Source organism: Aulonocara sp. 'chitande type north' Nkhata Bay, linkage group LG6 (genome assembly GCF_057382095.1).
Source record: "Aulonocara sp. 'chitande type north' Nkhata Bay isolate Kocher_YH1m ecotype deep benthic linkage group LG6, A_spYH_male_GT1.1, whole genome shotgun sequence".
Taxonomy (NCBI): domain Eukaryota; kingdom Metazoa; phylum Chordata; class Actinopteri; order Cichliformes; family Cichlidae; genus Aulonocara; species Aulonocara sp. 'chitande type north' Nkhata Bay.
Genome location: NC_141349.1, coordinates 17,018,117 through 17,032,014, shown reverse-complemented (window position 1 = coordinate 17,032,014; position 13,898 = coordinate 17,018,117). Strand labels below are relative to the sequence as shown.

Below are 13,898 nucleotides of genomic sequence, written 5' to 3'. Positions count from 1 at the left end.
ATGTCGTTTATGTATTTTTATGTATAATTAATGCTGTTTTTGCCGATTGTCTTTTCCAGGTTTGGTTACAACAACTTCCAGGAAACTCGACAGAGAGCAGCAGGACGAGCACATCCTCGAGGTGAGCACTGCATTTCAGCTCATTTTCAATTCTAAAGAAACCGTCTTTAATTCATGTGAAAATGAATGAGCAGCATGATAATTAGAAACCTTTAAGGTCAACGTGCTCCAGTTTAAAGAAAAAAAAATCACACTAGAGAGCTGGGCATTTTCCCTTCTCTGTGGTTTGGCATTTGCAGTCAACTTTGGCTGCCTGCCACATGTTGCCAACAAAAACGATCTTCTTGGATATGCAAGAGAGCTCTTTCAGAATAATTTCTCCTTGTAGTGATTTCCGGACGGGGTAGGAGGGAGAGGTAGGAGGCGTGTGGGAGATCCTGGTGACTGTTGCTTTGTTCCTTCCCACTGTTCCATCTCGTGGATGGAGCGAGCTGGAACAGGAAGCTGCTGTCAGACCAACAGGCCGACGTCTAAACTTGCGGGTTTTAATTGAGCGCGGCTCCATGCGCTCCCTCCCTCGCGCTCCCTCCCTCGCGCTCTCTCACCACAGAGCCGAGGCTGATAATAGCTCTTTTAATTGTGTTTCCGGTGGTGGCAGGGAGCAGATCTGACGCCTTTTAATTATTGTTAGAAGTTACACAATTCAGTGAGCTCTGGGTGACATTTAATGTGCTGGTGTATCTGGTGCCTAAGCAGTGTCGTATTTCATACTCCGATTGTACACTACACTGCACTAATTGCATTACATGACTGAGAGTAAATGATAGGGATAAAAGTGGGGGAATAAGGGAGGACTGTATTCCTTTAGGGAGCTGGCGAGTGAACTGAATGTAAGAGAAAAAAAATGCTTTGCACTATATTTGTTGAATGTGGGTGGACTATATGTTATCAAGGTCAAAAACACACAACTCCTGCAGCCATTGTTTTCCGGTAAAAGCTAAATTGCTGCTTCCAACATTTGGGTTTTGGAATTAGGAAGTTCGAGAACCTGTCTGGTGCAAAAAACAAACAAACCCAGAGCCGTGTAACTATAGCAACTTAAGAAGTTTGTGCATGTTGGTTGCAGGTTATTATGAATTCAGCAGGAAGCTCTTTATTGGTGCAGCAGCACAAACCCTTAAACCCTACAATTTGGCATCCGGGCGCAAGCAGAGCAAATCAAATTGAAGTCCTAACTAGTGAAGTTTTTTTGTGCTAGCCTGTTGTAGGAGAAGAAACCAAACATGTGGGACCATGTGGAACATGTGGAGCAATTAGGGTGGGGGCTGTGTCAGCATTGTTTGCTCCAAATGCCAAGAAGAGTTGGAGGGAGCACAGGGGGCCTTCAGCTTTTATGATGAGATGGATGGGGGTTGGTTGTTGTCGTGTGCCTGTGTGTGAAAGAGAGACAGAGAGAGAGAGAGAACTAAAAGCAGAAAGGCAGTGGGGGAATTTGAGAAAAGGCAAAGCTGCTCTTGATAGATCTGAGTGTGGGCTCTAGCGGCAGGATCACAGGCCTTCATCCTAGGAAGGAGGGGGTGGGTAAATAGCAAAAGTGGGACATGCCAGGACATGCCGAGGATTTAGGCCTGGGACTGTAGAGAGCACATTATAATGTAAAAGCAGAGGTGAATGGACTGCTTGCATCAGTTGTTTGTGGCATGTTTAACAAAGTTGTCAAACATGCCACAAACAACTGATGCAAAAAAACTTGTCCTGATTAATCTGTAAATGTATTAAATGTCAATGAAAGAACAAAAACAAAATTCACATCATATATTTTCAAAATACATTATTTATAAATAACCAGCTATTGTGGTGTTAAAATAGGTCATTTAAAGCTTAAATCCATCTTAAAGCAACAATGTGTAACATTAGTTGAGCAGTGGCAGTCACTGGGGTTCCATCTTCAAGGTGGCAAACTTACTAATACAGGACACGTCAGTGGCTCATCTCCATACAAAACATTAATCGTGGTACGTGTGGGTCAGCCAATTAGAACCTTAATCGTTTACATATGATCGCTTCACTTTTTGCCGTTTACTCTCTTCAGGAAATTGAATCCAGGCCACAAACTGTCAAAATGGACTGCCTTGGTCTATGATAAAAGTCACTAAGCTGTTTTCACATATGAGCTCCAGAAACCGTCGGGAGAATCAGCTCCAGACATTTTCTTAAGTTATGTTTTCTCAGATGTAGCACACAGCAGGAGATGGTTTTGTTCATTCCCATTCTCACTAATGGAACCATTTGGTTTTGGTGATGGTGGTGCCTGAGCAAAGAGTGCACAAAGGAGGTCAGATGACAGCCACTCACCAGCTGTGGATAGCTGGTACCTGCTTTATTCTCAAATCAGAGATCACACAAAATCCGAGAACACACAGCCTTGGGGGAAGAATAGGCAGATATGTAAAAAACTGTTTAATGTCAGATGTCTCCTCTCCTTTTTTGGCTCCATCTAAGCTAGAGCAGAGTTCTTTTCTATCCACCAACACAACTTGGAAAAGGAATAGCTGACCCGGTTGTAATAACCTTTAACTTAGCAGCCCGGCTCGCTTGCCCCTCGTGTGCTTTCTTGCACAGTGCTTACTCATGACTTTCTGCAAGATGGAGCTTGTTACACCAGATTCGTGCTGCAGCAGCTTGTGCCCCCTATAGCTGTAATCTGCTGAAGTCTGCTCTGAGTGTCTTTGGCAATTAGGTTTTCTCAGAAGATTGTATCACCCAAGTTACAAACTGTCAGAAGAGGCGTTAATGGGGTCGGGAGTGAGAATTTAAGGAAATGCTGATCTTTCTGCGATTTAAAGGATTTATTTAAATACTTCTAAGATGAAGACAATATACATCTTGTTTTCTACTTACTTTATTTTTATTTATGTAGCGCCAAAACGATGTGACCCTACTACAATACATAAAGAACCCCAAGAATCAAACAACCCTTTATGAGCGAGCATTTGGCAACAGTGGGGAGGAAGAACTTGCTTTTAACAGGAAGAAAGCTCCAGTAGCACCAGTCTCAGGGAGGGCAGATATCTGCTGCGATCGGTTGGGGGTGACGGGAGGAAGACAGGACAAAAGACACAGTAAAAGAGTGAGATTTAGAGAGAAGAGAGAACTTTAACTCATTGTGTACCGGTACATTGTCTTCTATGAATGCTTCAGTTTTTCAAGTTGCAGCTTCACAGCAGTGCTGGATTTGTGCTGTGAACAGACTGCCCCCGGTCTAACGTCTCAGTCTTTTGTCTGCTCGCCTAATTATCAGACAAAGGCTTTTCATGTAAATTTCCCAAAGAGATGCACATTGTGATGGATAGCTGGGTAGCTATAGCTATAGGGTAGCACTTCATTTGACTATTTGAAATGGCACTTAACATAAACAAAGCGCCTTGTTTATGTTTATCCATCACACTCTGGTATTCACGCTCTGGTATCTTGTCATCCACTTTCATAAATTCTGCTCATTTCAGTAGCACGGACAGCTGCAGACAGTGAGGGGAAAACAAAAACACATTTCTTTAGTAATTGAGTCTATGGTACCAAATGGTATGTCTCTGACCCTGGACTCCTGACTGCTCTTAGTAAAGTACTTAGCAGATGGTTTTAAATGACTGTGACATTTGTTCTGCCCTTCTACAGCGTTTTGCAGCTTGAAGACAGAAATGGTCACTTCTCCTCCAGTGCTCAGATGCAAAGCTCTCAAGCCCATTTTCTGGGACTTTCTAAAAATTGTGCTTGTTTAGGTCAGCCTGTTGCTGTTTGTTTTCGATTAAGCTCCTCAGACTGTGCGCATTAACGTCCAAAGTCATACTGATGTGTTAAGTCACGGCAGAAGTGACAAAGCCTTAGTGTGCCACCAGTAACACTTGATGCAGGGACTTAAATTAGAGCCATGTTAATGATGTAGTTGTTTAACACTGACTTTTATACTGAATGCTTCTGGGGTTTAATAAAACCTCCTGCCTTTAGTTGAGAGTATTTAGACTTAATGTTTATTAGCAGTTCAGAATCTTTGTGTGCATACTTGACACACAGCAGCAGAGTCGGTGCGGCGGGTGCTACCAGACTGAATAGGTGCAGCTAATTAAAAATCATTTTTATCTCACAAGCCAATCTTACCATGATTACAAGGACACATATGAATTTTTTTTTTTTTTTTTTTTTAAGAAATCATGTTTATCTAAACCTAGTAACTCCACACAATAATTTCAAAAATGTTTCTCTGAAGTAATTTACGACTGGAGTGTTGGACTAACCCATCTCCAGCAATAGAAGAATGCCAAACAACTTGTTCCTGCTGGATAATTGGTTTCCTTTTTAGAATAGACTTTCTGACAGCGAATCACAGGGGGAATTGGTTTTAAAAGAATAGTTTGGTTTCTTTGAAATGTGGTTGTATGGGGGTATGTATTGGTAGTCAGCAGATGGTTGTCGCTACACCCACCCTAGTTTGGAGAAACAGACAGGAGTCCATGCACTCAGGCTGTACTGCTGTAGGCGAGGTTAGCAGAAACATATTTTAGCCACTTAGCCACAAATCAGTATGCATTTATCTTGTTTTTCACATTACTACTTTGCTGTCAACTGTCCTTTCCAGCTGGAAACTAAAGCGGCTGTAATCAGAGCCACCAGACTCAGCAGAACATGCGTATTTGTGATGCGCTGTGGTATGACTGAGGTATTTCAATACGCCACTTTGGGTCTAAAATAACCTTTTAAAGCACCGAAATCACAGAAAAACTCAAACATAACGGCTCAAGACAGGAGCAGACCAGCAACTGATTGTTTTGATTGTATTTGATCATAATAATATTTATTTTCTAGTGGTGAAAATTTGAAAACTATTTTTTAGGTCACTGCTGTTTGCTTCTCTAAACTGCAGGCTACTTTAGACGATTCACTGACTATAAGTACCTCATAAAAGTCCACCTCAAAGAAACCAAAGTATCCCTTTAGTTCTGCTTGCCAGTTCACTCACTAAAAAGGAAGTGGAAGAAAAGAATAATAAAGTGAAAAAGCATGCCTCTTTCTTTTTTCTTTGTTAATTATTTGGGGCTGCAGTATGATTGTTTTGTAACAGAGTGTCTTAATCTTTACAAATTCCCAGGATACTTACTGTTCTGTTATTGATGCTGATATAATTCACTGCCTTCAGTTTGGGCTGTTGTGACTTGAAGAGATAAGCTCTGTTGAGGGTGATTTAAAGTTCACCTCATCAAATTATACTTTTTCTTTCCTTTCAGGTAACCATCACCGACCACGGCGTTCCTCCAAAATCCACCACTGTTCGCATCATCGTGCAGGTCCTCGACGAGAATGACAACAGGCCGTTGTTCCTGGAGAAAATCTACAAGATCCAACTCCCTGAGCGGGAGAGGCCTGAGAATGAGAGAGCCATGAAGAGGTACCCGGTGTATCGGGTGATTGCGTCAGACCGTGATGACGGACCTAATGCTGAGATCTCATACAGCATCGAGGATGGAGATGAACATGGAAAATTCTTCATCGAGCCCAAGACGGGCCTGGTGTCGTCCAAGAAGTTCTCCTCTGCAGGAGAATACGACATACTTACAGTGAGTATCTATAATCGCAGGCTACCTCTCCGTCCTCAGCTTCAGAGTCTCTCAGCGAGCACTGCGCTTTTACAACAGATGCTTGTTTGTTGCTTTATTGTTGTGCTCTCCTCATCCCCTCAAGTTTTATTTGTCTCCACGGTTCTTTAGTTGTTGTTTTGCGTCTTTGTGTTTAAAGCTGCAGTGTAGTATCTGTAAGAGACACTGAATGCTAATTGGTGCACACACTGCTGGATTTAACTCTTCTTAAAGAAAAAATAATTTATATATGCAATTTTTGGGAGCTTGTTCCATACACTAGCAATAACAGTGAGAAGATATTCTTAGGATTTATGTTTTCTTTTCTTTTTTTTGCTGTGATTCAACAGCTGTGTTTGTAAAGATCCAAATTTTTCAGCCACTGATGTGACATCGAACTTTGGCTGTTGACAGTTTTATCAGTGTCAGAGCATTATGACAGTTGTTTTGTTGAAGAGTATCTTAAGATTTGGTTGAAAAAAAGTGTTATGTGTTTGAAAATGAACGCTGCCTGTCAATCTTCCGCCTGCAAGGTAAACAAAAAAAACCCAAAACAGGATCTTCATGAACACTGTTAGCTGTAAACATTTCATTTGGTAGTGATACTAATTTTCTAATATGCAGACTCAAGTCTCCAAAAGTTGCTCACTGTAGCTTTATAGTACAAAACACAGAATCACCAAAGAAGTCCAGACACAAGGCGTTGCTTATCCTGATGCAGACATCTCAGTGAACTTTGAAGGGTTTCAGGGAGATGAACTCCTCTGGAGCTACACAGAAAGTAATTTGGAGGAAAACCATCACATAACAGTTTGTAACACAGACTTCGATTGTCTGCCTCTCTTAGATTAAAGCTGTCGACAATGGACGACCTCAGAAATCCTCCACTTGTCGTCTGCACATTGAGTGGATTCCCAAACCACAACTGCCAGCCGACGCAGCTTACCTGGCTTTTGAGGAGTCCCCCTTCACCTTTTCTGTCATGGAAAGCGATCCTGTGGCACACATGGTGGGCGTCGTGGCCACTGAATCCTCCGATGTTCCCGTGTGGTTTGAAATCACAGGTAGGGTCTCCTTTACATTCATATTTCATGTTGAGTGCATGCATGCTGTATAAATGCTCAATTACTGCTTTATAGATAGAGAAACACTTTAGTACTAACACAGTGTATGTGTGTAGTGTGGCTGAGCGGATGATTAGAAACAGTAACTTTAAATAGAGATATTTTATAGTGCATTAAGGCTTTAAGTTGTTTCTTATATAAGATTGCATTTGATAACTCATTTGAGCAGCCGGCATTAATCCTTTCGTAGCGATGTTAGCTGTCTTACACACCCAAAATGCAAATAAATAAACTTTTTAAAAATCTTTCTCTATATTTTTCTCCATATTAAAGACACTTTTCCATTAAATGTACACCATATAAAGATGCAAACATCAGGTACATTATGACAGAGAATTCCGGTGTAAATGGTCAGTCATAATAGCGAATAATGCCCGATGTCCTCTTTGATTGCTACTTTGTCTTAGCAACGTAGCAGTGACTGACATTTTGGCTTTCAGCACAAGTTCTGTCTGCCCACTTTTTAACATATGGAAAATGATGTTAGTAGGCATGCAGAAATGAGCAAAACAAGCACATAAACCCCCCCATTTGGACTGTAAATAATCTCAAACAAACAAGCAAAAAGAAAGGTGAATACAAATGTTTCAGCTGAAGATTAGAGATCTTATGTAAGCTCCGTGGCAGCTGTGGTTTCTTAATCAGCCTAAATATGCCTAAAAGGTGTTAGAGCCTGTATTTCTTTAAAGCAGTTTACTCGCCAGTGTGAAAACTTGAGGCCATTTTTCTCCGTTTTATTGCTCGTGCAGTTACAGCTCCCTGTCTTTTGTAAAGCTGTTGGTTGAAATAACCGAATTGCATCATGAATCAGTCGGCCATAATCGATAAATATTGATACTCCTCCTAGCTTCTTTTGTGTGAGGCGGCTGACATGTAGTATATTTCCTTACAGTTTTAATTAGCAGCTGTGTTTTGAAGTGTTAAAACATGATTCATCTTTGTTTGCTTTTGTTTTTTGTATTGTAGGCACTGTGTGCATGAGAAGATTTAAAAAGGCTGTGTTTGGAAATGCCTGCCTCTTCTCCCTTCCTCCCAGCCTGTCTTTCCTCTAATCAATGTCTGACTGACACATCTCTTTTTCTTCTCTTCTTTCTCCGTGCTCTTTCACTGCTTTCCCTTTTTTCTCTGGAATGTTCTGTTTGGTTGGATATTTGCAAGACGGCATAGAGGATACTGAGATGTTTTACATCCTTCAGATGGCTTGTGACCACAACTGTACAGCAGAAGGTATCTGCTGAGATCTCCTAATAGGCTGTGCTATATTAAGAGATCATCCTGCATTGTCTGTTGGTGCTGCCCGTTGGCTGTGGTTGACTTGTGTTGTGTTATGGGATTGATGTTGTGCCACATTTTTCCACTAAAACCTGTGACCTGATTAAAAGTCTCACAGGGGTTAGGAAACCCTCCTCCTCATTCTGTGTGTGAATTAGAGCTTCAATTTGTAGCAAGGTTCACCATTACAGTTCAGAAGTCTTTTTTATAAATGTCTGTCGTGTTGTTATCCAATCATCACTTTGCCTTTTTGTACCCATACTTTCAGCGTTTTGGTTAATTGCATGAAATGGCTATTATGTGGGGAATGTTTAGCTAGAACAGGAAATCTGCATCGATAGCTAATGACATCAGCGTAAGCGTATCTGTTCATTATCTTCGACTCCAGCAGAGCAGAAAATTGATGTTTATGTGTCCATCTCTGTGCCCCCATCTAGTGTTTATATAACCTTGCTACATGCACAGAACTAAGCAGTGATATGTCTCTAATCTTCAGTCTTTCCATGTTTGTGCAAAAAACATGTTCTTCCACAGGTGGTAATTATGACAGCCGCTTTGACGTGGGCAAGGCCAGCGGAACCTTGATTGTAGCGCGGCCCCTGGACGCAGAGCAGAAATCAAATTACAACCTGACAGTGGAAGCCACGGATGGGACACGAACTGTCAGCACCCAGGTAATTGAAACACTAATGAAGCGGTTGGAGGCTGATGAGGCAGTTGTCATGATTCTGTTTTCCTCATGGGAAATTGCGCGAGTAAAGAGGAGGGTAATGAGTGAAGCGGGCGCTAAACTGTCTTGTTTGTTGGGATATGTTGATGTCCTCTCATTGCATTCAGCTGAGCAGGAAAAATGGCGTTTTGTATGTGTGAACCTCATTATATACCTAAATGACTTGAGACACAAAACCAATGAGACGATATGGGATGTGTTGTGGCGAAGCTGTGAGGTTTTTCCGTTATATGGCGCTGCCTGTGTTTATGCATGAGGATTTTTTACTTTTTTGTTTATCAGATATGAAGACAGATGTTTCAACAACAGCAAGAACAAACATTTTAGTAAAGTGGGCTTTAGTCACTTAGCAAGAGTTGAATAAAGGGGATCGATACCCTTCTGGTAACTGCTTACTTAGGGTCTTATGTGGGAATATTATATTTGCTCAGTGAATTTTTAATTTTCTTTTGTTGGCAACTAGTAACTCTGTGACTCCCTTTAATACAGAGGTGAGTGTAGGTGAACTTTTAACCTTTTGCCCGAGCAGCCAGATGTTTTTGTTGCTTCTTTGCTGCTGAAAAGCTTCTGCTAACCATATCCTGGTTGTAAATTTGTATTTCCTGGGGGTTATCTTTTTGGGTTATATATATATATGTACATCCCAAAAAGACAAAAAAAAACTTGAGAAAGAAAGTTTTTGTAATCCACTTTAAAGTCGTCATAGGGGTAGGCGGCATTCCTCTTCTTCCTCTGTTCTCCCCCTTCACAGTTGCGCACTGAGCACCAGGAATCTTCCATTGTCTCATTCCTGATGCGGAGCTGCTGTGATGATGGTGCTGTCTAGCCAAAGTCTTTTTTTTTGTCTTTATTTTTTTTCAAGTGTGCATTCTTGAGCCCGCTCAACTCCTCCCCTCTGCTGTGTCTCTCCCTGAACCTGTGGACCTTCTCTTTCTTTTTTCCGAGAGGAACAAATTGCCTCGGCCTTTCCTGAATGGAATGAATAACTAAATATGCAACAGATACAGTATGCTGCTCCCTGGCTGATACCAAAGCTGAGCTGCCATGATAAAAGCTTTTGAGCATGCAAGTTGTCTTTGTGCAGACGGTCATGCCTTGTCCATGAGATTTTGAACATTTTTACATGGTAGTTTGGGTCATGTGTGATGGCAGCATTCACGATGTTTTGTCCTTTGTCCTCAAAGGGGAGCATCAGAGGACTGTAGCTGGAAAAGAATCTATTTGTTGTCACTCTGTATGAATAAAGCCTTTCATCATCTGGCTACTGTGCTCCACTGAGCCTTGGATGAAGCGCTTCTTTCACTGGCATTTTGCAGCTCATCCACGGAAGCAGCACGTCCTTTAGTTTAGTGCAAAACCTTAAAAAACACTCACAAAGTTGCTGTTTTCTGCATCCGCCTGCAAAGCACTTTCTTAAAAGCCCTGGCAACAGACACTTATTTAAAAGCCTCTCAGTGATATTGTATGCAGTGACATTTTAAGTCAATTAATCACATTCAAAGGTTAACCTATTCAAAAGGTCTAATTCTCAGTGTAGCCTGATTTTCAGCAGGACCTTCTGTACTTGCAGCCCTTTTACAAGTGTAGGGGATGGATTCATTTATGCTTTATATAGAAAACCCCACAAAATCTCAGTTTTTGTATATAATTGTACGAATTCCAAGCATCTAGACTTTTGCTAATGCCATGACATTTTTTAAAAGCATATTGCATAAAAGTATATCAGAAAAATATTGTATTCATCAGCTTTTAGTGTTTTTAAGTCGTGCAGTAAAAACTGAACTCTTGGAATGGAAGTCCAGTATATAGTCTCATTTTAATGTGCCGTCCTTCACAAAATCTGAAAAATTTCATGTGCAGCTCGCAGAATATTGAGTGATGATGACTTTGAAGGATGCTCAGCTGTATGATTTATTCCATATTAGCCATGAGTTTCTTTATTTGAAACAGGTTAAAGGAGCATCACTTGTATATCAGAACACACATTTTCTCATTGGCTGCAGGTTTTAAATGTGTTTATTTATGTGACTTATTTGCTGTCTTGCATATGAGTGTTGTGTATGATATTGTATACCCAGCTGGCCACTGTACGTCAGCTGTTTTCTGTTGAGGGATAGGATTTACAGAATGTGTGCGCTCCATAAACCACATTTGTAGGTGGGTCAGCTGCTTTAGATATGCTGACAGGCAAACGGTGACTGAAAGAGGTATACAGACTGTCTGTAAAGAATATTGTTACCAGAGTTTGGCTGTATACTAAAAATAGTTGGATCCATATATGTTTCCAGACTGATGCTTTTTTTTAAAAATGTGTATAGAGACATATTAAGTTACAGTGATATTATGAATATGAGAGTAAAGTGGAGACTCTCTTTTTAATTTGAGAGATTGAACAAAAGTACTGCATTAACTGCCATTTTTTGCACAGTTTATCAGGGATTTGTGTTTTTAGAAATGTAATTTCAAAGATGTGGGCTACTCGATTATGTAGGGTCAGAATTTGACCCTATGAATTTGGAAGCTGTTGCAGTAAAACATCAACATGTGGTTAAAGGAGCACTGCTTGAGCTGCAGAATCCAAGCAAATTTATCTTAGAGAGAGCAGAAACATTACAAATTGCTAAATCATCAGAATACGGTGGTAGAGTGGAGTTGGCTAAATCAAAAGATCCTGGACATTCATAAAGACAACAGTGGTGGATGATCGTAGGATACTTTTGCATGATAAAGAAAAATTCATTCACACTTCCACCAACAGCAGAACACACTCCATATGGTAGCTATGTTTTTATTTGAGTCCACGATAACGAGGTAGTGTAAGCTTAAGAATAGGCAGCAGCTGTACTTTCTGCCCATTCATTTATTTTTTCAAATGCAGCAAAGTGGTTTAATGGTTTAACCTGATCTCAATCTCATCAAACCAGATTTACTTGCTGAAAACTAAACTAAAGGCAGGAATAGCAAAGAACAAACAATTCATTTGATATCTTAAAAAGCAGGGAAAATATCGAAAATTGAACCAACAGTCCAAAAATATAGATCACAGTGAAAACGAGCAATTATTTTTACTGAATGTTTCTCACACAAAAAGAAGAACAAAAAAACCCCCAAATCATTATAAACAAGACTTGTGTTTGCCTCCGTGTTTTTTTTTTTATATTATTGCTATTAAAAAGAACCGCAGGTCCTTGGGATAGGATCAAGTTTTGACATGAGTTAATGAATGAATGCCGGTTGACTGTCCCGTATTATTGGGAATGTTGTAAAGGCCCTGAAGATTTGGAACACTGTGTGATCTGAGTGTTTTGGCTACCACCTTGTTTTGTCATGGCATTCACGCCATTTGCTCTGGCGTCAGGGGATAGTTCTCTTTCACTGTCAGCTCTACTCTTACTGGGAAATGAATGGTTTTTGTAGCTGTTTTATATAATCGTGTTCGATTTTTAAAATAATGTGTCAGGCTACAGTGAAATGTATGAATTTACGCCTGAAGGCAGGTTTGCTTGCTTTTGATGGCCTAGTAATGTAAATCCCCCGGCTAATCATCCCGATTGTACAATGTTGGGATTAAACAGTAATGAATTTGCTCACCTCTGTGCTCGCAACAGTAAAATCAGTCCAAGAAGACAGGATTTCAGCAGGAAAACGTGCAAATGAGTTGTTAATTGTTGAGTATGACTTTGTTTTCTTTGGGGATAATATGTTGCTTATTTCCAAAACAACTCCCACAGAATTTCACTGCAAATTAGATCTGCTCACACACACACACACACACACACACACACACACACACACACACACACACAGCACCTTATGAAACCTCAAAAGTCGGACTTACCGGTATATATTCCTCAAATCAAAGTCATGTGGAAGCTGTGCTGCCAGACGTGCTGGCCTATTTTCTTTCTCCTAGGAATGTTTTTTTCCTTTTCTTTTTGTTCTCCATCTTTTTCTAGCCCCCTTTTGTCTTTCTTTCTGTTTTTTTCAGGGTTTTTTTTCCAGAAATCTTTATCTTTCTTGGCTATGCCTTCAGAGATGATGATAATTCTGTTTGGGTAGAATAAAGTGCAAACAGGAGTGCTGGACCTGTGTGGATAGTGGCCTCTGTTAATCCTGTTTTGGGAACATGTTTGAGTACTCGGTGCCAGCGGCCCCCCTTTGCCCAGAACCTGCCACCTGGCAGGGGGGCTTCCTCTCCTACGCATGGCACAGGAGGACAATGAGCACAATGAAAAGCCCCCCCGTGTCCTGTTCTGAATACCTCACAAAAAAGGTGTTTTGTAATTCAGGCGGCACTGTTTTAAATACGCTTTTGTTCTTGTACATCTTTTTTTTTCAAATTAAAATGACATGATGAAAATTGAAAATGATTTTTAATCCAGCCCACTGGGGACTCCAGTGGTAATATCAGTATGAGGGCCTCTGGTTTGTGGGAGGTCTTTGGAAAACAGTGGGCCAGTCTGTCGTTCTTTCCATATGACCGTTGTAGATCTATGAAGGCGTCGCTGAAGTATCAGCTGATGTAGACGAGGGGTGCCGCATTCCAGCTCGGGCACCTCATAGCCAGGAGCTGCGCCAACAAGGCAGCCTCGGCATGCAGCCCAGTCCCCCCACCCCGTCTCCAGCTATATGGCATCCTCCTTTGGCCGTGCAGAAGTACCTCAAGCTGTTCTGCTCACAATCTGTTCCTGGTCTCCTGTTTCTTCTGTTATCTCAGTCCACATTACAAAGACTCTCTTTATGTCTCACTCGACTGTTGAGTTTATTTACTCATGCTTTTTTTTCTCATAGATTTTTTTTTACCTTATTAAGTATCAAAGCTCATTATTGTATCACTTTTTTCACTCATTTTTTTTCAGTCACATCTTTTATTTGTATTTTTCCCCCCTTCCGCAACCTGGTTTCTAAATTTGACCATTTCCCTTAGCCGCCTTTAGATTTTCACTGTCACTTATCTTCTTTACCATCATCTTACTTAGAGCAGGGCGATATGGCCAAAAATATTTATCACGATATATATTTGAAAATTTGCGATAACGATATAACCGACGATATAATTGATGCGAGACAAAATACAACTCCACAACATTACTAGCGCAAAAAGACAACCTTCCATTTATTTTCACTTAAACAAGAAGCTGGTTT

At 40.7% G+C, this 13,898-nt stretch overlaps 1 protein-coding gene across 10 annotated transcripts in view; it reads left to right on the top strand.

Annotated features, from left to right (window-relative positions):
- The window catches only part of fat1a (FAT atypical cadherin 1a), a 79,814-nt gene that overhangs the window by 32,830 nt on the left and 33,086 nt on the right, over positions 1–13,898 (top strand). For 8 of the 10 annotated variants that reach the window (XR_015129859.1, XR_015129860.1, XR_015129857.1 and 5 more), the window contains exons 4-8: positions 60–121; positions 5,280–5,609; positions 6,475–6,691; positions 7,910–7,978; positions 8,558–8,697. Coding sequence is in view for 5 of the 10 variants with exons in the window: in XM_086295291.1 (XP_086151417.1) it covers positions 60–121; positions 5,280–5,609; positions 6,475–6,691; positions 7,910–7,978; positions 8,558–8,697 (818 nt within the window). In the remaining 5 variants the exon portion in view is untranslated. The remainder of the gene's footprint in view (positions 1–59; positions 122–5,279; positions 5,610–6,474; positions 6,692–7,909; positions 7,979–8,557; positions 8,698–13,898) is intronic. The other 2 variants (XM_086295294.1, XM_086295293.1) reach the window with 1 other exon arrangement.